The sequence below is a fragment of the Oryzias latipes genome, chromosome 18, assembly GCF_053564925.1.
Source record: "Oryzias latipes strain Hd-rR chromosome 18, Olatipes_Hd-rR_3.1".
Taxonomy (NCBI): domain Eukaryota; kingdom Metazoa; phylum Chordata; class Actinopteri; order Beloniformes; family Adrianichthyidae; genus Oryzias; species Oryzias latipes.
Window position 1 is genome coordinate 2,933,822 of NC_136254.1, and position 23,679 is coordinate 2,957,500.

Sequence of the window (23,679 nt, forward strand, 5' to 3'; positions counted from 1 at the left end):
GTGGCGCTACACCTGTTTCGGATTTTTCCACTGCAGATGTGTTCAAAGTCAGACTACAATCATGCACAACAAATTTGGATCAGATTAGATTATTTATGGCTGAGTAATGGCCATTTTTCTTTTCATGGCGTGATTTCGAAACGACCTCAAATTTTGACGCGCCGCCACGGTCACAAACAACCGTAAAAACTTAAAAGCTTCGCAATTTAAGATCGGACATGTGTTTAGTTTACAAAACCAAAGTTTGGAGTCATTGTTCAAAAATCTCTAGGAGGAGTTCGTTCTAGAACGAGGCCTGCAAATGACCAAAATACAGCAAAAATGACATATTGACACCAATATAGCAGACTTCCTGTGCGACTGACAGCTTGGTCCCAAGAGACTTTTTTGTAGGTTTCTATCTGATGAACATGTCCTGTAAAAATCAAGCTTGTATGTTAAAGAACATGGCGGGGCTCTCAAAAACAAACATGGTAGGTGGCGCTATTGAGCCGTTTTTTGTTCACCCATGCAAGTGCTGTGTATCTAAGTTGGAGATATGTAAGAGGCCTCTCATTCTGAAATCTCAGCCTCGTGATACAAACGGCTGATTTTTTATGAATTTTTAATTATCTGACTGCAACGCAATCAACCACTTCCTGTTTGGCACTGGCTTGCGCAGGCACCGTCAGGTGTACACCCATGAAACTTTAGACGATGAGAGAAGACCCTTATGAGTATCTCCTGTTGTAATTTTATGAATGTCGGACAAAGCACAGAGAAAAGATAGGTCAGAATGTGACATAAAATGTATTTGTCAATATCTAGGTGGCGCTATGGAGCTCGTCCAAGATTGTCATATCCATTGGTTCAGAATGGAAGCCTCATCACCTCTATTGAATTTCAGTGAGATTGGACAAGGAATGTGCACGTGAGAGCAACTTTTGTGTGCATGGCGAGACGCCCAACTTCGCCGCTCTGTCACGACCACACCCCCGCATTGAAAGTTATGGCTTTTTATCAGAGTAAACATCAATGGCTTTTCAACAGGTGGACATCATTTTGAGGTGTGTCGGCTCATCCTACTTGGAGCAGTGATGCTCCAAGTAAAACATGTCATTTCCTTTTACCAGCAGGTGGCGCTACACCTGTTCTGGATTTTTCCACTTCTGATGTGGTCAGGGTCAGACTACAATCATGCATATCAATTTTGGATCAGATTGGATTTTGTATGGCTAAGTAATGGCCATTTTTCTTTTCATGGCGTGTTTTCAAAATGACCTCCATTTTCGACGCGCCGCCACGGTCACAAACACCCGTAAAAACTTAAAAGCTTCGCAATTTAACATCAGACATGTGTGTAGTTTACAAAACCAAAGTTTGGAGTCATTATTCACAAATCTCTAGGAGGAGTTCGTTCTAGAGCGAGGCCTGCAAATGTCCAAAATGGAGCAAAAATGACATATTGACCTCAATATATCAGACTTCCTGTGCGAGTGACAGGTGGGTCCTTTCAGACTTTTTTGTAGGTCTCCATCTGAAGAACATGCCTTGTAAAAATCAAGCTTGTACGTTAAAGCGTATGCGGGGCGTCGGGACAAAAGTCACTGTAGGTGGCGCTATCGAGCCGTTTTTCTGCGCCCATGCCAATCTCCTATAAAATACGAAATTTTTCGCGACTCCTGATGTGTGTGCCAAATTTGGTGAGTTTTGGGGTATGTTAAAGGCCTCAAAAAGGCGACTCTTCCGGTAGAATAATAATAATAATAATAATAATAATAAACATTCGAATTACAATAGGGTCCTTGCACTCCGTGCTCGGGCCCTAATAATTAAAGCTACAAGTAGCATTTAGCGGGCCCGAGCACGTGCGACCGCATGGCACGAGCGACCGCCCCGTGAGCAACGCCCTGCTCGAGCCATTCTCGTCGTTTTTTCTTGTCCATTCTGGAGCTCCAAGCTAATGTTAATACGACAGCAGCCTGGGGGGGGGGGCTGTAATCTGTTGCCTTAAGGGACAAAGACTTTTGCATATAGCATGAAAAAAATTCAAGCAATGATGATAATTGCTATCACTGTCCCTAAGGATGAGAACAATAGAACTCATTCAATTTCCACTACAATGTCTAGATGAGTGTCAGCTATGTCTGATAACTTGGCCAATTAGCTGGACCGGGATCTTGCAAAGTGCAGGTGGTTAACGTCCAGTGTGATGAGTCTGTGGACGGCAACAGTACAGCATAGCTTTTGGTTTCCACAAGAGAAGAACTCCTGACACATCTGCCCTAACAGACAACTACAAGAGGAGTTGAAATGTATAACACGGTGAAGGAGTTTTTGTGCAGAAAAAGGTACAATTAGAAAAGCTGGTAGCAGTGACTGCAGATGGGACTCCTGCTATGATCAATAGACAAACAGGTTTCATCACTCACTGTAAAGCTGACCCAGACTTTCCAAAATGTCTGCATTACTGCTGCGTCATTCACCAGCAGGCCTTATGTGCAGAAGTGATTGGCTCTGGACATATAATGACTCTTATTCTGAAAATCGTAAACAACCTCAGCTGCAAAGCAAAACAGCACAGGATTTTTAAGGTGCTATTGGAGGAGATGTCTGTTGAATATGGTGAATATGAACATTGTGAATCTGAACTTGCATTCTTGACTGACATTACTGGAAAACTAAACCACTTGATCTGCGAGCTGCAAGACAATGGCAAAACTATTTTTTTTTGACCAGCCTGCCTGAGCCAGTGTTTTTCTTGTGGGGATCTTTTCTGCCAGGGCTTGTCAGCTTGGTCAGTGGATGTTGCTGCAGTTGTTTCCCTTGCTGGGACAGCTGGAGTTAAACACAGCAGCTCACGGCTCTGAAGTGGACCCCGTTGCTGTCCCAGTCTGGATGGGCACTGTGGCGATGTTCCAATGGCCAGGCTGGCTCCTGGTATAAAGAGATTCCCAAATACCATTTCCTAACCGCAGAGCCAAGGATGTGTTTACATGTTTAGGTCAAAAATGTGATGGACAGCTTCATGTTGTCTTTTGATGTAAGTTTAAACCTAAACATGCCACCCTGTTATTAATCCAGTTGATATGGTTCTCCATCTGTGTCTAGGTGATAGAAAAGCATTTTTTTTTTATATTTAGAGCTCTAAGCAAACAAACAGTTGTCTATATAAAAGAGCTTTTACAATTGTGCACTTTTAGCAGGTCTCTGAGTTCATGTGACCAATGTATGGTGGATTTTCACAGACCTTGTTTAAAACTGAAGGTGAGAGAGACTTAGAGAAATGGCTTCATTGTTCTGGAGTTCTTTGTTTCATCCACAGAAGAGTAGAATTGGTGATTGATTTTGAAAAGCTGCTGAAAAAAGTATCTTTTTAAAATTGCAATTTCTAACTTGGGTTTTACATTTTGTGTTCCATTTTTTGTGCTTAATTGGGAAGCATTTGTTATTTGTTTGGTGTTTTTAAGGTTCTGCAAATATACACATCATTTTTTAGAGACATTTGTTATCAGTTGTGTTTGTTGATTTGTAGTTTAATTTCATTGGATGTATAGATGTCGTGTGGGGGGGAGGCTCGAGAGCAGGTAGGACCCAGGCGCAGAGACGGGAGGCAAACGGGTTCAGGGCAAGTGGGTTTATTTAACTAACAAAAAGCGCTGCAGAGCAGGATGACAAAACTAAAAACAAAAACTTACTGTGGCATGGCAAGGGACATGGACGCCAGACAAGAAGACGTGATCAACATGAGCAGAAGTTAATGGACCAGCACAGGAGGAAGGGAGAGACAAGACTTATATACAGACAGGGCAGATAAGACACAGGTGAACACGATTAGGGCAGATGGGGACCAAAGGAAGTAAAACTCAAGAAACATGACAAGACAGGAAACCTTTCAAAATAAAACAGGAAACAGAACCAAACAAGACAGAACAAGAACTAAAGCGAAAAACAAGACAACAAACTGAAACCATGACAATAGAAAGGAAAAGAAGTTCAAACATTGATTATAAGAAAGGATATAAGAGATAAAAAAAAAGAAAAAGGAAAAGAAAAAAGATAAAATATTGATTTAATTGCATTTTGAATGAATAAAAAACAATGATTAATAGAATCAGAATCAGAATCAGAAATCAGAAAAAGTTTTATTGCCAGGTTCAGTAGAGCGCACTTTACAAAACGAGGAATTTGACTTGGTGTATAGTGCAATTAAGAATAAGTTAAAAATTAAGTTAACAACAACAACACACTATATACAGTAGAGTAAGGTGAATTAAAGTGGGAGCACAGATGGGCTGGGATGGTGGGGCCTGTAAGTGGCACCGACAGTCCTTTGGTGGGCGGGGGGGGAGGGGGGGTCACCTGGGGGAGTTGGGGTACTGTTCAGCAGGCTGACTGCAGTGGGGAAGAAGCTGTTCTTGTGGCGCGAGGTCCTGGTCCTGATGGACCGGAGCCTCTTGCCAGAAGGGAGGGGCCGAAAGAGATTATGTCCTGGATGAGAGGGGTTGGCTACAATCCTGGCTGCCCGCCTCCAGGTCCTGGAGATGTGCAGCTCCTGGAGAGACGGGAGGTGGCAGCCGATCACCTTCTCTGCTGAGTGGATGACGCGTTGCAGCTTGGCCTTGTCTCTGGCCGTGGCCGCAGCGAACCAGACTGTGATGGAGGACGTGAGGGTGGATTCGATGATGGCATCGTAGAAGTCTACCAGCATCTTTTCAGGGAGGTGAAACTTCTTCAGCTGCCTCAGGAAGTACATCCTCTGCTGGACCTTCTTAGTGATGGAGCTGATGTTCTGCTCCCACTTGAGGTCCTGGCTGATGATGGTTCCCAGGAAGCAGAAGGACTCCACAGAGGTCACCGGGGAGTCACAGAGGATGACAGGGGGGAGGGGGGCTGGGGCCTTCCTGAAGTCCACTGTCATCTCCACTGTCTTCAGAGCATTAAGCTCCAGGTTGTTAGCGCTGCACTATGACACCAGCCTGGCTATTTCACTCCTGTAGGCCAACTCATCTCCGTCAGAGATGAGGCCGATGAGTGTGGTGTCGTCAGCAAACTTCAGGAGTTTGACAGACAGGTGACCAGCTGTGCAGCTGTTTGTGTACAGGGAGAGTAACAGGGGTGAAAGGACACAGCCCTGGGGGGATCCGGTGCTTGTGGTCCGAGTATCTGAGACGAGCTTCCCCAGCCTCACATACTGCTGTCTGTCCGTCAGGAAGTCTGTGATCCACCTGCAGGTGGAGTCAGGCACATTCATCTTGGAGAGTTTTTAATACTAAAGATGTATGAAAGACATACCGAAAAATATGTCTTTCAGTGTTTAACTGGCTGTCTTTGGATTATGCATGCCTGAGTAATGGCCATTCTTACTCCTCATCTCTCTGTTCACTGCTTGCTAATTTACATAGCAGGGGTCCCAGCAGGAGGGGGCGGGGTTGTAACACGACTCCTTCAGCAGAGCCAGGCTGAGAGAGGCTTTGACATGTAAGATGTTAGATGTTAGAATGCTAGATGTTAGAATGACCAGTTCATTGTATATCTATGAAAATATTCAGGGAGCTATGGGACATGTTCAGCTATAGGTGTGTGAAAATTGGTGTTGATTGTTGAAACATAAGTTACCATAAAAAAATGTTTGTTTGGAGTCTAGACAGATTTAACACAGGTTTTTGGATGAAAAAGGATTTTTTATAAATCATCTGTTACACTTTTAAGTCTGAAAAAAATATGGAAGGCAGCAAACACAGATCTCTACCGTTTTTAATTTTTTTGTGCTGATATTTGAAAGATAAGTTATGCAAAAAAATAGGTGTTTGCAGTTTTGCCTAAAAAGACGTTTTCGGACCTTTTTGGATCAAATGTTGTCTAAAAGTTCACCTGTAACTTCAATCATTCTGAATTTTTTTAGGAAAACTAAACCACTTCAACTGTGATCTGCAAGGTACGGTGGCCCTGAAGTGCAAACCATTCAACAAATCACTCGATACAAAAACATTTTTAAGATCACAGCAACAATTTAAAAAGCGTATTACATTTTAGAAAACAAAACAAAATTTCAGAAACCAAAACATAAAAAAGAAAAAAGAAAAAAAGATTTCAGAAAACAAAATTAATTTCCAGAAAAAAAAGAAATATTACAAAATGAAAACATTTCAGAAAAAAAATTAATTTCCAGAAAACAAAATGAAATAAAAAAAATGAAAACATTTCAGAAAAACAAAATGAAATATTAAAAAATGAAAAACATTTCAGAACACAGAATGAATTTCCAGAAACAAAACGAAATCTTCAAAAATGAAAAACATTTCCAAACCGGAAGAAGCAGGTACTATGGGACAACGCTGATTGGATGATGATGTTTGACGATCATTTGAACTGAAAAGTATTTTAAATGAAGCGACGACGGATTTTATCGTCCAAACAACAATGTACCATGATAATTCCCGTATTTCCCATTTACATATTAAATCAAAAATGCAGCAAACAGATAATGAAGGTTTAAATTATTTTTTGAATATTTCGTCTGAAGCAGAACGGTCACCCGGAAGTAGTTTGTGTGGATGACGTCCGTTCTGCAGGTAAACAAAGAAAGGGACGGTAAAACGTTAACATAAACTTTAATCTTTGAATATTTAGTGGATGTGATGACAGAACGCACGCAGAAATATCAACACCAACCAGGTTTACAAATGTTTAGAAATGTCGTGAGAGGATTCTGTCTAAAGCAGCAGCTGCGAAGAAACGGGTGTTAAAGACGGCGCACATCATCAGGAAATGCAGTCCCGCCATCCACAGATAAGGTATGGAGGCACATTTGTTTGATCTAATAAATGTAGCGTTAAACGTGATTTCTAGGTGGGTGTTTACAGACAGATCCAAGATCCTTCAGTCATACGTTAATGACAGGTTACCTCATCAGCTGGAGAGGGGGGTCACGTGGGCAGGATTCTCAGACAGGTGTACTAGCAGCATAAATCAGCAAAGCTGTCAGGTAAACTGCAGCAGTTTGTGTCTCAGAATAACATTTATGAATGCTTCTTATTCACACTATTAAGATCTGTGACTTTAGATTGTGTCAGTGCACAGAAACATGACAGTAAATGACTGGAGGTGCACATCATCAGACACGTCCAGGTGTGTAACTAAAGGTGGCAAAGTCTGTAGTGTAAAATAAATCTTTAAAAAAAACGTTTTAGTCTTTCAGGCAGAGGAGGAATACCAAATTGTTTTAGAATGTATTTTTTATAAGACTGAAATAATGTATTTTATTCTGAGTTTGGTGTTTTGACCCTTCCCTAATGAATTTCTGGTTTAACCCATTTTCTCCTCATTTTGATGAACTCAACTTTTTCCTGAATGAAAGATGAACGGCAGCTGATGTTTTTCTGTCAGGGATTTTTAATTTATTAATTTATCTCTGTCAGGGATTTCAAGAGCTGGAGCTGGAGTCCAGTGCAGAGGAAGCTGCAAGCATGTACGAGCAGGAACTGGGGTCCCTTACCTGTGCATCTTCCTCTGGATGTGATGCTGAGCAGCAATGTGGACAAAACTTCCCTGACATGACTCTTTTTGATATAGTTGTTAAGCACAAACAGACTTTTCCCAGATGCATTTTTTCCTCTAATAAATGTGACTGACAGGTAGGCTGAGTAAATGCTGAATGTAAACGCAACATTTGATTGACTGCATGAAGAAGCCCATAAAGGAAAATCCACAACTGTTTCTTTGTTTCTGTTACTGAATAACGTATTCATGTTAAGTTTTCAATAAATATACTGCATTGTTATGAAACAAATTTGTTTATTTTCATATCCATTATTACAATCCTCACATCAGCATTCAGTTTTTTCATTGACAAAAATACATTTCTAAACAACAGCTTTGAAAATCAAACATCATCTTTGTTAATAAAGCTTTAAAACCTAAAATGGTAAACATGGAAAAACTCCTAAATGAAGCAAGTCTAATATGAACATTTTAAACTGGAGTTTTGCTTAAAGGAACATTAAGTTGTTTGGAGTTGTACAAGTGTTTGATGCGGTTCCTCATAGATGTGATTTCCAGATCATCAGCCCGACGCTAAAGCCAGGAATTGTGCTTCGTCTTTCACTCCCCACTGCATCATTTACAACTAATCAGGCTTATGCAGCAGGTTAAAGACGTTTTTTTTAAAGGACCTGCAATTTAAAAAAAAAATTAGATATTAAGGTTAAATAATATTTATTGATTACATTGCACATAAATCATGGTGACTTGCCTGTACACTGCACAATGATCTGAATGACTTTAGTCTTTTTGTATTCCCATGTAGAGCTGCCATCTGTTCTTCTGCAGCACAAACCTTTCTGGAACTTCGCTTTGAGAAACTTCACCTGCAGAAATATCACATGTTAATTCAATTAAGTATTTTATAAACTTTAAAGTTCATTTTTAAGTTTCAGTATATGTGTATATGCATGGTTCAAAAATATACAATGCACTTAAATATTATTTCCCATAAGAACTTGTTTACTGATTTCAGTCTTAAAGTCGATTTTTAGCAACACTGATGCCATATAATTACTGTAATTACTGTATAAATCACAGAATCAGGCTGGCTCGGAGCTTTTTCTCTCATGTTGTCACCGAAAACGGGAACGGCTATCATGTGAAGACGGTTCGTCTCCATCGGGTTCTTTTTGCGCATGCGCAAGATAAAAAGAAATTATCTTTTCAAAGCAGCACTTTAACATCCTAAAATTAACATCCTTAGAGACATGTGACTGACAAAAGAAAAGATCACAGAATTGATTCTTACCTAAAGATGATTGACAGCGTGAACCTCGCAGCCGTAGACATTAGCGCACAGCGTTCAAAGTAAAAGTGCTCACAAACTACTTCCGGGTGACCGTGTGTCAGGCGAAATGTTAAAAAAATAATTTTAAAGTTCATTAACAGTTTGCTGCATTTTTTATTTGATATATAAATGGGAAATACGTGGATTATTATAGTACATTGTTGTTTGGACGATAAAATCCGTCATCGCTTCATTTAAAATACTTTTCAGTTCAAATGATTGACAAAAATCATCATCCAATCAGCGTTGTCCCATAGTACCTGCCTCTTCCGGTTTGAAAATGTTTTTCATTTTTGAAGATTTCGTTTTGTTTTCTGGAAATTCATTCTGTGTTCTGAAATGTTTTTCATTTTTTAATATTTCATTTTTTTTCCGAAATGTTTTTCATTTTTTAATATTTCATTTTTTTTCTGGAATTTTTTTTTCTGAAATGTTTTTCATTTTTTAATATTTCATTTTTTTTCTGGATTTTTTTTTTTCTGAAATGTTTTCATTTTTTAATATTTCTTTTTTTCCTGGAAATTAATTGTGTTTTCTGAAATGTTTTTTTTTTTGTCATTTTTGTTTTTCAAGTTTTGGTTTCTGAAATTTTGTTTTGTTTTCTAAAATGTAATGCTGCTTTTTAAAAATTATTTGTTTTTTTTTTTGTCATTTTTGTTTTTCAAGTTTTGGTTTCTGAAATTTTGTTTTGTTTTCTAAAATGTAATGCTGCTTTTTAAAATTTTTTTTTTTTTTTAATTGTTGTTGTGATCTTAAAAATGTTTTTGTATCGAGTGATTTGTTGAATGCTTTGCACTTCAGGGCCACTGTAGCAAGGCAATGGTAAAACTATATTTTTTATGGAACAGCCTGCAGTGTTTCTTGTGGGGATCTTTTCTGCCAGGGCTTGCCGGCTTGGTCGGTGGTTGTTGCTGTTACCAATCCAGTTGATATGGTTCTCCATCTGTGTCTAAGTGATATAATCAGAATCAGAATCGTTTATTGTCATTGTACATGGGGATACAATGAAATTGCAGCAGCCTTGGAGTGAAGGAGTTACATAAAATAAAAATAAAAATAGAATAGAAAAAGAAATACTGTATTTACAACTCTTAACAAAAAATGAACAATATGGACAGAAACTGTTAAATATTAAATATTTGTGAATAAAATAGAAAGGAATTACATGAGTTGCTGTGAGCACAGCTTAATAAATATCAAGTTATTGCACAGTGACCCGGTTAGACAGTCAGGATATTGCACGCATTGTAGTAAAATTAGAGTGAGGTGTGGTTGGTGGACGTATGTGCATTCCGTATGATAATTGCCTATGGAAAAAAGCTGTTTCTTAGTCTGTTTGTCCTGGTTCTGATGGACCTGTACCTCCTTCCAGAGGGCAGCAGTTCAAACAGAGGGAAAGCAGAATGGGTGGAGTTAGTGGTGATGCTAGTCACTCTGCTGATGCAGCGAGACTGGTAAATGTCCTTCAGTGAGGGGAGGGGGCAGCCGATGATCCTCTGCGCTGTCTTTACCACTCTCTGGAGACTCTGCCGTTCTGCTTCAGTGCAGTGGGAAAACCACACTGTGATGCCATAGGACAGAATGCTCTCAATGGTTGAGCGGTAGAACGTTACCAGCAGCTCCTGGCTGACGTCGTTCCTCCTAAGTTTTCTCAGGAAGTGCAGGCGTTGCTGGGCCTTCCTGATGACAGTCATGGTGTTGTTAGACCATGTGAGGTCAGCAGAGATGGTGGTGCCCAGGAGGGTGAAGCTGTGGACCCTCTCCACACAGTTTCCATCGATGTAGAGTGGGGGTGGATCTGTTCTGTTCTGCAAACTGGTGGGGGACGAAGATTGGAGGGAGGGAGTCTTTGATGTGTCCCAGGAGCAGCCGCTCCAGACACTTTGTGATTACAGCAGTGAGTGCAACTGGGCGGAAGTCCGTGAGGAAGGCTGTGGATGAGGACTTTTTGAGTATCGGGATGATAGTGGATGACTTCAGGCAAGCAGGGATGAAAGCCTGAGCTAGCGACAGGTTGAAGATTTTTGTGAAGACCTGGGAGAGTTGATCGGCGCAGGCCCGCAGAACCTTTCCAGGAACTCCATCAGGTCCCGCCGCTTTCCTGGGGTTTACCCTGCTGAACATCCGTGCCATCCGTGCCACGTCCATAAAGGCATTGTTTTTATATTTAGAGCTCTAAGCAACCAAACAGTTGTCTATATAAAAGAGCTTTTACAATTGTGCACTTTTAGCAGGCTGAAAAAATTATCTTTTTAAAATTGCCATTTCAAATTTGGGTTTTAAATTTTGTGTTCCATTTTTCTGTGCTTGTATTGGAAGGATTTGTTATTATTTTGTTTAAAAGTGCTACATATTGTATATACACATAATTTATTTAGAGAAATTTGCTATAGGTTGTGTTTTTTGGTTTTGTAGTTTAATTTCATTGGATTTATATTAAGGAAAAGAAGTTGCAGCATTGATTAAAAAAGGATAAAAGAGACATTTACTGTCTAAGTCTTATGTTACATCTGTAGAACTGTACTGAGAGTTGGGTTTTGTTTTGGAGCACATTCATATGTTTTGTTTGTAAAAAAAAAAAGATAAAATATTAAGTTAATTGCATTTTACATGACTAGAAAAGCAATGATTATTCATAAAAATCTATGAAAGACATACAAAACAAATGAAAAAGCAGTCTGCCCTCCCTCTTGTGTCTAAACTTTTGTCACCTCACTTCTGGGTTAGTTAGCATATAAACAGGCAGCTGGTGTGTGTGTGGGGGGGTGAAATTTGACTCCAGCAACAGGAAAGATTGAGGAGCAGGCTGCAGCATGAGGAAAAGACTGAACCATGTAAGAGGAAATGACATCCTACAGTTGACCAGTTCATTTTATATCTGTAAAGAATATTCAAGAAGCATTTAGACATGTTCAGCTATATGCGTGTTAAACTTGGTGTGGATATTTGAAGCATAAGTAATTTTAAAACACACTTGTTTGGAGTCCAGACGGAAAAAGCACAGGTTTTGGGATGAAAAAGGATTTTTTTAAAATCATCTGTTTCACCTGGACTTCTGAAAAAAATATGGAAGGCAGCAAACACAGATCCCTACATTTAAAAAAATAAATGGTGTTGATATATGATGATTAAGTTATGAAAAAAAATAGGTGTTTGTAGTTTTGCCTAAAAAGACGTTTTCGGACCTTTTTGGATGAAATGTTCTCTAAAAGTTCACCTGTAACTTCAATCATTCTGAATTTTTTTAGGAAGCAGTAGCACATAAATGCCTATGAAAGTTGAATTCTTGGTGCTGATAACCTAAACAGAATTTATGCTAAAAATCTTTGTTCAGTCCAAAATTTCATTAAAAAAATCAAGTGATGAAGTTTCTCGTAGACCCTATAGTGTTACATATCAAAGCTGGAGGTTATTAAAGGCATCTAATTCTGAAATCTCAGCTTCCTGAGACAAACGGCTGATTTATAATAAATTTCTATTATTTGGGTGCACATAATCGACCACTTCCTGTTACGCAGGCACCGTCAGGTGTACACCCATGAAACTTTACATGATGAGAGAGGACCCTTCTGAGTATCTCCAGTTTTAATTTCATGCACATCGGACAAAGCAAAGAGAAAATACAGGGCAGAATGTGCCCAATGCAATAACTAGGTGGCGCTATAGAGCTCGTCCAAGATTGTCATATCCATGGGTTCAGAATAGAAGCTTCATCATATCCATTGAATTTCAGTGAGATTGGACAAGGAATGTGCACGTGAGAGCAACTTTTGTGTGCATAGCGAGATGCCCAACTTTGCCGCTCTGTCACGACCACACCCCCGCATTGAAAGTTATGGTTTTTTGTCAGAGTAAACTTCAATGGCTTTTCAACAGGTGGACGTCATTTTCAGGTGTGTCGGCTCATCCTACTCGGAGTAGTGATGCTCCAAGTAAAACATGTCATTTCCTCTTGCCAGCAGGTGGCGCTACACTTTTTCCAGGTTTTTTCACTGCAGATGTGTTCAGAGTCAGACTACAATCATGCACATCAATTTTGGATCAGATTGGATTATGCATGGCTGAGTAATGGCCATTTTTCTTTTCATGGCGTGTTTTCGAAACGACCTCCAATTTTGACGCGCCGCCATGGTCACAAACATCCATAAAAACTTAAAAGCTTTGCAATTTAACATCGGACATGTGTATAGTTTACAAAACCAAAGTTTGGAGTCATTACTCTCAAATCAATCACAATCTAGCCACAGGGGTTGCAAGCCAGTAACTTCTGTGCCGGTCCCAAGCCCGGATAAATAGAGAGGGTTGCGTCAGGAAGGGCATCCGGCGTAAAAATTGCCAAAATAACCATGCGAATCATCCACAACACTTTAGACATACCGGATCGGTCGAGGCCCGGGTTAACAACGACCGCCACCGATGCTGTTAACCTACAGGGTGTCGGTGGAAATTTGACTACTGTTGGTCGAAGAAAGAGGGGAGGCAGAAGGGTCCGTGGCCAGAGAGAGAAGGGAAAAGGCAGGAACATAGGTTTGAGAATAGGGACTCTTAACGTTGGCACAATGACAGGGAAAGGCAGAGAGCTGGCAGACATGATGGAGAGAAGGAAGGTAGATGTACTGTGTGTGCAGGAGACAAGGTGGAAGGGCAGCAAGGCACGTAGTATTGGAGGAGGATACAAACTGTTCTATCATGGTGTTGATAGGAAGAGAAACGGGGTAGGAGTGATTCTGAAGGGGGAGTTTGTAAACAGTGTTCTAGAGGTGAAAAGAGTCTCAGACAGGATGATGAGCTTAAAGTTAGAAATCGAAGGGGTGATGGTGAATGTAGTCAGTGGGTATGCGCCACAGGTTGGCTGTGAGTTAGAAGTGAAGGAGAGATTCTGGAGTGAGTTGGATGAGGTCATAGAGAGTTTCCCCAGAGGAGAGAGAGTTGTTATTGGAGCAGACTTTAATGGGCATGTTGGTGAGGGCAATAGAGGTGATGAGGAGGTGATGGGCAGGTTTGGTGTGAAGGAAAGGAATCTGGAGGGACAGATGGTGGTGGACTTTGCGAAGAGGATGGAAATGGCTGTAGTCAACACTTACTTCCAGAAGAGAGAGGAACATAGAGTGACATACAGAAGTGGAGGTAGGAGTACCCAGGTGGACTACATCCTATGTAGACGAGGTCATTTGAGAGAGGTTAATGACTGCAAAGTGGTGGTAGGAGAGAGTGTAGCCAGACAGCACCGCATGGTGGTGTGTAAGATGACTCTGGAGGTCAGGAAGAAGAAGAGAGGGAAAACAGCAAAGAAGACCAAGTGGTGGAAGCTACAGAATGAAGAAACTTGTGAGGAATTTAGGCAGAAGTTGAGGCAGGTCCTGGGTGGTCAGGATGAGCTTCCAGAGGACTGGGAAACTACAGCAGAGATTATCAGGGAAACAGGTAGGAAGGTGCTAGGTGTGTCATCTGGAAAGAGGAAAGACGGTAAAGAGACTTGGTGGTGGAATGAGGAAGTACAGGAATGCGTCCAGAGGAAGAGGTTGGCTAAAAGGAAGTGGGATGTAGAAAGGACTGAGGAAGGTAGACAGGAGTACAAGGAAGCGCAGCGTAGAGTGAAGAGAGAGGTGGCAAAGGCCAAACAGAAAGCTTACGATGAGCTATATGACAGGTTAGACACAAAGGAAGGAGAAAAGGACTTGTACAGACTAGCCAGACAGAGAGACAGAGATGGGAAGGACGTGCAACAGATAAGGGTGATTAAGGACAGAGATGGAAAGGTGCTAACAACCCAGGAGAGTGTACAGAAAAGATGGAAGGAGTATTTTGAGGAGCTGATGAACGTGGAAAATGACAGGGAAAGAAGGGAGGAAGATGTGGTTGTTGTGGAGCAGGAAGTAGCAGAGATTGGAAAGGATGAGGTTAGGAAGGCTCTGAAAAGGATGAAGAGCGGAAAGGCCGTTGGTCCTGATGACCTACCTGTGGAGGTATGGAAGTGCTTAGGAGAGGCAGCAGTGGAATTTCTAACAAGGTTGTTCAATAGGATTTTAGAGAGTGAGAAGATGCCTGAGGAATGGAGGAGAAGCGTTCTGGTTCCGATCTTTAAGAACAAGGGTGACACGCAGAACTGCAGCAACTATAGAGGAATAAAGTTGATGAGCCACACAATGAAGCTGTGGGAAAGAGTAGTGGAAGCCAGGCTTAGGAAGAAGGTGGAGATCTGTGAGCAGCAGTATGGTTTCATGCCCCGTAAGAGCACCACTGATGCCATTTTTGTTTTGAGAATGTTGATGGAAAAGTACAGAGATGGTCAGAAGGACCTGCATTGTGTGTTCGTAGATTTAGAGAAGGCGTATGACAGGGTGCCGAGGGAGGAGCTGTGGTACTGTATGAGGTCGTCTGGAGTGGCAGAGAAGTATGTCAGAGTAGTTCAGGACATGTATGAGAGAAGTATGACGGTGGTGAGATGTGCTGTAGGTCAGACAGAGGAGTTCAAGGTGGAGGTGGGACTACACCAAGGATCAGCTTTGAGTCCTTTTTTGTTTGCTATGCTGATGGACAGGCTGACAGACGAGGTAAGACAGGAATCTCCCTGGACAATGATGTTTGCGGATGACATTGTAATTTGCAGTGAGAGTAGAGAGCAGGTGGAGGAACAGCTAGAGAGGTGGAGGTTTGCTCTGGAAAGAAGAGGCATGAAGGTCAGTCGTAGTAAGACAGAATACATGTGTCTGAACGAGAGGGATCAAGGTAGAAGCGTTAGGTTACAGGGGACTGAGGTGAAGAAGGTGCAGGAGTTTAAGTACTTGGGGTCAACAGTTCAGTGTGATGGGGAGTGTGGAAAAGAGGTGAAGAGGCGAGTGCAGGCAGGTTGGAGCGGTTGGAGGAAAGTGTCAGGAGTGTTGTGTGACAGAAGAGTGCCAGCAAGACTCAAAGGAAAGGTGTACAAGACAGTGGTGAGACCAGCTCTGCTCTATGGGTTAGAGACGGTAGCAGTGAGACAGAGACAAGAGGCTGAGATGGAGGTAGCGGAGATGAAGATGTTGAGGTTCTCCTTAGGAGTGACCAGGTTAGACAGGATAAGGAACGAGTACATCAGAGGGACGGCTCATGTTGCCTGTGTTAGCGACAAAGTCAGAGAAGCCAGACTGAGATGGTTTGGACATGTTCAGAGGAGGGATAGTGGATATATTGGTAGAAGGATGTTGGAGATGGAGCTGCCTGGCAGGAGGGCAAGAGGACGGCCAAAGAGGAGATACATGGATGTCTTAACAGAGGACATGAAGTTGGCTAATGTTAGGGTAGAAGATGTCCATGATAGAGTGAGGTGGAAAAGGATGATTAGCTGTGGCGACCCCTGATGGGAAAAGCCGAAAGAGAAAGAAGAAGAAGACTCTCAAATCTCTAGGAGGAGTTCGTTCTAGAGCGAGGCCTGCGAATGACCAAAATACAGCAAAAATGACATATTGTCATCAAAATATCAGACTTCCTGTGCGACTGACAGCTTGGTCCCAAGAGACTTTTTTGTAGGTTTCTATCCGATGAACATGCCCTGTTAAAATCAGGTTTGTACTATAAAGCATATGGAGGTGCTCGCGAAAACAAATTTTGCAGGTGGCGCTATCGAGCCATTTTTGTTTACCTATGCCGTTCTCCTATAAAATATGAAATTTTTCGCGACTCCTGATGTGTATACAAAATTTGGTGAGTTTTGGGGTATGTTAAAGGCCTCAAAAAGGCGACGGAAAAGTCGGAAGAATAATAATAATAATAATAATAATAAACCTAACAGATACAATAGGGTCCTTGCACTCCGTGCTCGGGCCCTAAATAGACCTAATAATATAAATTTCACGACAGAGATTCTTCAATCCACTAAACTCTACATTTTATCAAGAGAGTAAAACAATTTTCTTAAAACAAACAGAGGAGGCCTGTTAACCCTTGTGCTATCTTAGATGACCCCACCCTTACACTGACGTGTTCTCTCTACCACGACAAAGGTGGATAAACTTGTGGAAAGATTTCATGTAATCCATGGACACCAGTGAAGATCACAAATCACTGAAGAAAAAAGGTTCAGAGCACTGTCTAGTGGGTCTAGATGACCCAACTCCCAATGGTAAAATGCCTTGGATAGCACAAGGGTTACACATGCAGACACAGCAGCTGAACATCCTCCACTGATCTGTCACTTTCAAACTCCTCTTACCATCATAGCAGATGAAGGGATGTTCTTCACTACAATTCTCAGAACTCCACCTTCCTCCCTCATTCATCATGGCACAACTGCTGTCGTTTTTCTCATCATCATACTGCAGATTCCAGAACCTGAAGGAAAAGCTGCTCCCATCAGACCACTGCCAGGCGTCTCTAAACAGGCCAATGAAAACAAAACCACCCTCGGACTTTTGGATTAACTCCTTCGTCTTCCCCCCATCCAACTTTTTCATCTGCTCTGGTCCACTGATCAGGTCTGTGTGACGGTCCCTGCAGAAACTCTGAGCATCAGTCCAGTTCAGACTCTCGTTAGCATAAATGACATGAGATGGGGTTTTTTCTGTGGAAGCAACAAATATTCATACAATTCTGTCAAAAATGTTTTATAAAGAATGGAAGAAGTTTGTATTATTTGTATTCTCACCATCATAGCAGATAAAAGGTTTTGCTCTGTTGCAGGACAGGTCCGCCCACTTTTTGTTGGTGTTTAAAGTCCCACAGTTCTCTATGCCATTGTCATTTGGTTCGTCTGTATCCCATCCATTATCTCGGCTTTCATTGAACTGCACATCAGGCTGAGACCATTGCCACATTGTGCTGCCATTAGCTTCTCTGTACAGACCAATCCAAGCGCTCCTGTTTCCTAAATGCTGCCTGAGTCTGTTCATGTCTGCCATGCTGATCACTGTGGCCAGGTCAGTGTGATTGTTGTCTTTGCAGTAGAGCCGGGCTTGATCCCAACTCTTGTTTTCATTGATGAAGTGATACTGGAGAAGCTGGTTTGTCATGACGCAACAAGGACCTGAGAGAAAAACAAAAATCTGCTTCTGAACAATCTGATCAAATTCAAACATTCTTCTTCTTCTAAATGAGACTTTTTCTGTTTCACTGTGACTGTGTCAAAGAAAAGGAGATGATCAGAGAGCAGCTGACGGTCAACTCACCAACAAGGATGAACAGGAACAAACTCAGCTTCATCTTTGCTCTGCTACTTCTGAAACTGCTGAGACAAATATGAGAATAGTTTAAAAACTGGATTTATGATTTTATGATACTTAAATAAATGTGGTGGCCATAAAAACCTGATCAGAAACAAAGAATATGTTAATAAAAAAGAAAGAAAAATAAATATGTAGAAGGGCAGTTCACACTAGCTCAGCAAATATTGTATCTTATAAAAGTCCACCTCTGATAATATTTGGATCTATTTTGAAAGCGTTCCCACTGGTCTTTCATTAAGATTGACATCTTTAGTCCTAATCAACAAACCTTTGTCATTTCTAGGATTTCGAGGACTTCCACATTTTGTCTAGGACAGGGGTGTCAAACTCATTTTGGTTCGGGGGCCACATTCAACCCATCTGATCTCAAGTGGGCTGGACCAGAAACATAAAAGCGAAAAACAGCTTTTTTTTGTTTTTTTACACAATTGGAAAACATGCCTCAAACAACAACCCTAATCACTTATTATTACACATTCATTCACAGAGACCAATGGATCTCAAATAAAATTCATTTCACTTTTGATAAAATTGATTCAATTGTATACAGACTGAATATTTTACATCTGACACTGAAGCAATCCTGATAATAAACTTAAGAGGGGTTATGGAAAAAAATTAACCCCCTGCCTAAAATGTAAATGTGCAAATCAATGAGACATTTATCAAAATTAAGCTTACAAACATTTGTGAACATAAGAATTTGGAGTTAACCTCCTTTCTCTCCTGAAACTTCACCCGGCCATCAATATCAGGATTCAGATCCAGTGCAGAAACACATTTACTGTCATTCAAGTGTGCAAAACACAATGAAATGTCCAAGAATCTTTTCCTGGTTTCTGCCTGAATTTTGTGGCATCACCTGCCTTCTTCCTGATCTTTGATGGGGCGCCATCAGTGACCAGACTGACATTCCGTGGCCAGTTCACTCCAACATCGTCCAGTACAGTAATTAGAGAGCTGACTATGTCATCAGCTGTTGTTGTGTCCATCAACTCAAGAAACTCAGCTGTGACGGTCTGTTCTACACGTCTAATAAATATACATAGCTGTATATATCTGTGATGTTGGTACTTTCTTCAAAATGCAATAAATGACTGGATTCCTTCATTTGGCCCCCAAGTCTCCTCAGAGATGTATCTGTAATCGTAGTCCTTGATAGACTTATGTTGGCAAAGTGCGACTGCTTTTTTGGGGCACAAGACTCTTGCAGCCTTCAGCATCTTTCCATAAGTTCACTATCAGAAAATGGATTGGATGTTTGCACCAACTTGTTAGAAGAAAGGTGTCACCACTCCATCAGTGATGTCACAGCTGCCATAAATGCAGACGGTTATTTTGAAAATATCTCCTTTTTATCTCTAAGTGACACCACTGTTGGAAAATCTTGTTTCAACTGTGCCCGAAAGAATAACAAGATCATACGTGCCCTGTTTCAGCAAAATATCGTTTCTGTTCCCTCTGCTGTCTTTAAATGGAAAAAAATGTTTTTCTGACTTGCCCTTGAAAAATATTGTTAAAATTATAAAATATATTACTAAGAACACCCAGAAACAATCAGTCACCTATTTTGAAATTGTAACATGACTAAAACATTTTTGAAAGAATGTGCACATTTTATAACTCACAAATTAGACTCACAATTTCCGATGAAATTTGAATATATCATATTTGGCCTACACGAAAATCAAATCAAATCAAACATAAATAGGCAATTAATCTAATTACAATATTTAGTAAGTTTCATATTCACAAAAAAAAAATTTCTTCATCACAACAATTTGTCCCTGTAATAATTAAAGAATTAGAATCTTATTTGCACTCTATTTCTAATAGCTTAAACAAAAAGGCCATACACATTTATGAAAACTGTCTGTCTTCGAACATTTTCAATACATAGTAATCTGTTTTTGTAATATTTATTTTGTAATACATGGACCATCCCCTGGCATTCTTATTGTTATGACTGTTGTTTCTTGTCATGCGTATTTATTACATTTGTTTTGAATAAAAAAGTTTAAAAAAATATGTATTTTTTTTTTCAGTCCAGCTCATAGTTGGTAAATCTTCTCTTTTCTTAACTGCAATTGGTGAAATTTTTCTTTATGGTGAGTCTCATAGTGGTGCTGAACGTTATATTCTTAATATCTTATATATAATATCTTATATTCTTTTCATAGCACTGCGACCTGTTGATGACATACCAAGCACGCGGGTTTTACATTCATCTCCGTGAACAAATAAAACTCTTTTCTATTTTTCCTGGAAAGCTCAACGCTCCCACCTCAACCTTTTTTCTTTTTGACAACATTTTGGTCACTCAGGTGTCACTACTGATCATTCTTATAGCATCATAACAGTGGTGAGGCTCGCAGGGAACCAAACTTGGGCTTATCCAGACAGAGCTGTTAGTTTTCTTTGACACATGCAGATATATGCTGTTTCACGTGGTTTGCTTTTCCTTTGCTTCCCCTAGTGGTGGAATTGTGCAATTCAGTTATTTCTTTAAAAAATCATAACTTGCCACAGGAATGGACTAGAAACGTGCTTTATTTGTCAGACATCCTTATGGTTCTTTAATCTTTATGTGTGGGCCGGACTAAACCACCTGGGCCGTATGTTTGACACCCCTGGTCTATGACATAATTCTTCTCTAAGAGTTCTGGTACATTGCCTGTCGGTCCGGGGAGAAGATCCCTCTTCATGTGGACATCCCTGACGTTTTCTTCGTTTTTCCCTGGAATTTGGTCTTTTTTAAGGGCTTTTCCTTATTGTCGAGGATGCCCAGTTTAGTCTGGTTAGCTTAGGTTACCAATCAATTATTGTATTTTATTACAGATTTTATGTTTTGAACAATTGCTGACACCCGTCAAGACAACTATGTTGTAAAATTGGACTACATAAAAAAAATGGAATTAAAGCCGCAAGCGGCGTTGTATGGCCCGCAGACGAAACCCGCCTTCCAAGCCCTACTCTACGCACCGCCGCCCTCACCGACCTCACCGCCCTCACCGCCCTCACTGCCCTCACTGCCCTCACTGCCCACTTTTGATAAAGGCTAGTCAAAACTGCATTTGCTAATTGTGCTCACTATGCTAGCTATGCTAATGTGGCTAAAAGTGCTAGCATATCGATCAGCATCATCAACTGACTCAGAAAAACACATGCTTTAAGATGCTAATTATGCTAACTATGCTAGTTATGCTAACATAGCTAAAAGTGCTAGCTTAGCTATCAACATCATCAGCTGACTCACAAAAACACATTGCTCCATTGGTGAGAGCTATATGTCATAAGTTAGTAAAAAACCCACTTTTTTAAAATGGCCGCTTTTCTGTTGATTTTATCTCCATAGCATTTGTGTTTTGGTCGCCTTTTGATGACGAACAGATTAACGTCAGTTTCAGACAAATCGGTAAAAGTAAACTTTTTGTTGTCCTTAGCAACAGTGGTTTTATGCTAACAACGCCACATTCCTCATATGTCCATATCCAGTGTTTTTCAATGTATTCAGTTTCAGGCATGAATGCATGCATTCAAATTTCCCAGTAGTCCATTGAAAAACATAGGAGTTATTACAGTGCGCCAATTTGCTAGCTCGCCAAGCGCACGCCGTTCAAAATCTACAACTTCTAATTCCAACATTTTTTCCACAGTAGCTTGCCATTGATGCCCAAAAGGTTTCGAGACGATCAATGAAAATTACAACTACAAGTTTACGTTTGAATCCGGTGGCAAAGGTGTTTTTTATAGAAAATTCAAGATGGTGGCCTTTTCCCGAGGTCAAAGTTCGACGAAACTCCAGAGGTGATTGTAGACTTACGTTAGGGACATGCGAATTAAATTTCGTGAAAATCGCTTGAAAAAAAGTTCATTTTTCCATATTCTGTAAAAAAGCGAAAATCTCAAAATGGCAGATTTTGGCACAAAATGGCCGCCAAACCGTAGGACATGTCGCCATCACATAACGTTTTCAAAACTTTGTTTGGATATACCCGACAAAGTTGTCTGGGTTTCATTAGCCGATTCTTAAAAAAAAAATCTGAAATTTGTTTTTTTAGCCGAGTCAGCACTTTTTTTTGCGATGGTTTTTTGTTTACCACGGCCACATTCCTTTATCGATTTTGTCGTATGTGACAGTTTTGTTCAGTGTGGGCCAAGGGATCGCATATTTCAGTTTCAGGACATTACGATAAAATTTGTGCAAGCTAGCTAAAATCGCAACAGTTGTGAATTCATCACGCGCACGACTTTCAAATTCTACAACTTCTAGTTCCAACATTTTGTCCACAGTAGCTTGCCATTGATGCCCGAGAAGTTTAAAGAAGATCGATAAAAATCCCTAGGACGAGTTTTCATTTGTATATGTTACTAAAGGTGCTTTCTTTTAAAAATTCAAGATGGCCGCCTCTTCCCAAGGTCAAAGGTCAATGAAACTTCTTTGATAGTTTTAGAATCAAGCTGGTGGCATGTGTGTGCAATTTCGTGAAAATTGCTCAAACAAAAGTGTCGTTTTCCCATATTGTTAAAAAATCAGAAAATCGCCATTTCTCAGAGTTTGCCACAAAAGGGCCGCCAAGCCATAGGTCGTGTGGCGATCCCATAATAATATCAAAACTTCTTTGAGATATCTCCAACACGTGTGTTTTGGTCTTGTACCTGTATTTCAAATTTTTTTTTTTGGCTCCATAAGCGATTTTCGGCCCATTAATTTTTTTTACAGGAACGCTCGCCATGGTGTCATCGTCGGGGGAGGGGTGATGTTCTCTTTGCCGAAAATTCATTTTCAATTTATCCTAGGTATGTGCCAATTTTGGTGAGTTTTTGGCTATGTGGCGGGGGTCAAATTTGAGCTCAAAGTGGAAGAAAGAAAGTAGAAGAAAAATAGTGAAACAAAGCAGAAACAATATAGAAGTTTTTGCAGTCAGGTGGCCTATGTATTTCAATGCGGCCTTGTCTTTTACTATAGGCTGGGCATGTCTTTTTGGCTTTAAACCCATTCTTTGAGGGCTTTTTCAGGCGTTTTCGTGTTTTTGTCGTCATTTTTGCGACTACAATTTGGTCATTTGTGCGGTGGTGTTGAGCGTGTGTGTGTGTATTTTTGTTGCGTTACACTATTGTCGTGGCGTTTTGTGCTTTGGGTGACTTTTGACCTAATTTTTTGGCGTTTTGACGCGTTTTTTTGACGTTTTGGACTTTTTTGAGTTTTTGACCCTCGTAGCAGTTACAATATGGTCCTTGCACTCTGTGAGTGCTGCAGGCCATAATTAAATTAAATTGAACTGAATAGAGAAATACTCAGAAATGCACTTTTAAACTCAATTTTCTTTATATATTTTCTCCATCATGAGAAAGATCCCACGATAATGTGTTAAAAACACCAAAAACACAATTTACATTGGAGTAGGGCTATAAAGTCTGGACTGAAAGACTTAACAAATGTGCTTAACAACCTTTGGTCTCCTTCTCACTTCCAAAGGACGCATGCCATTCAAGTTAACATATCCCTGATGTGGATCATATTTGTAAATGTGAATGTGCATAATCTCTAACACAGAGACCTTAGTGTTTGAATGTCTCCTTTGGCAGCTTAAAAAAACAAAACAGTTGTCTTTGACTTGATGTCAAGTTTTCCATTCGCTGTACAACTCAAGCAAACACTGAGGA

General features: G+C 40.5%; 1 protein-coding gene and 1 long non-coding RNA gene across 3 annotated transcripts in view; both read right to left on the reverse strand.

The window, feature by feature from the left end:
• Window positions 1-8,013: 8,013 nt before the first annotated feature.
• Window positions 8,014-8,911, reverse strand: LOC144987070 (uncharacterized). The gene is made up of 3 exons (XR_013650932.1): window positions 8,774-8,911; window positions 8,234-8,348; window positions 8,014-8,153 (listed from the first exon to the last, which is right to left on the reverse strand). It is a non-coding gene; the product is annotated as an uncharacterized LOC144987070 (long non-coding RNA).
• A 3,468-nt stretch (window positions 8,912-12,379) lies between these two features.
• The window catches only part of LOC111947110 (C-type mannose receptor 2-like), a 13,498-nt gene continuing 2,198 nt past the window's right edge, over window positions 12,380-23,679 (reverse strand). The window contains exons 2-4 of one of the 2 annotated variants that reach the window (XM_078936619.1): window positions 17,956-18,011; window positions 17,436-17,813; window positions 12,380-17,351 (exon numbers count right to left, since the gene is read on the reverse strand). In XM_078936619.1, coding sequence (XP_078792745.1) covers window positions 16,846-17,351; window positions 17,436-17,813; window positions 17,956-17,989 — 918 coding nt within the window. In that variant the 5' untranslated portion in view covers window positions 17,990-18,011 and the 3' untranslated portion in view covers window positions 12,380-16,845. Of the gene's footprint in view, window positions 17,352-17,435; window positions 17,814-17,955; window positions 18,015-23,679 lie in introns of both variants that reach the window. The other variant, XM_078936617.1, reaches the window with a different exon arrangement.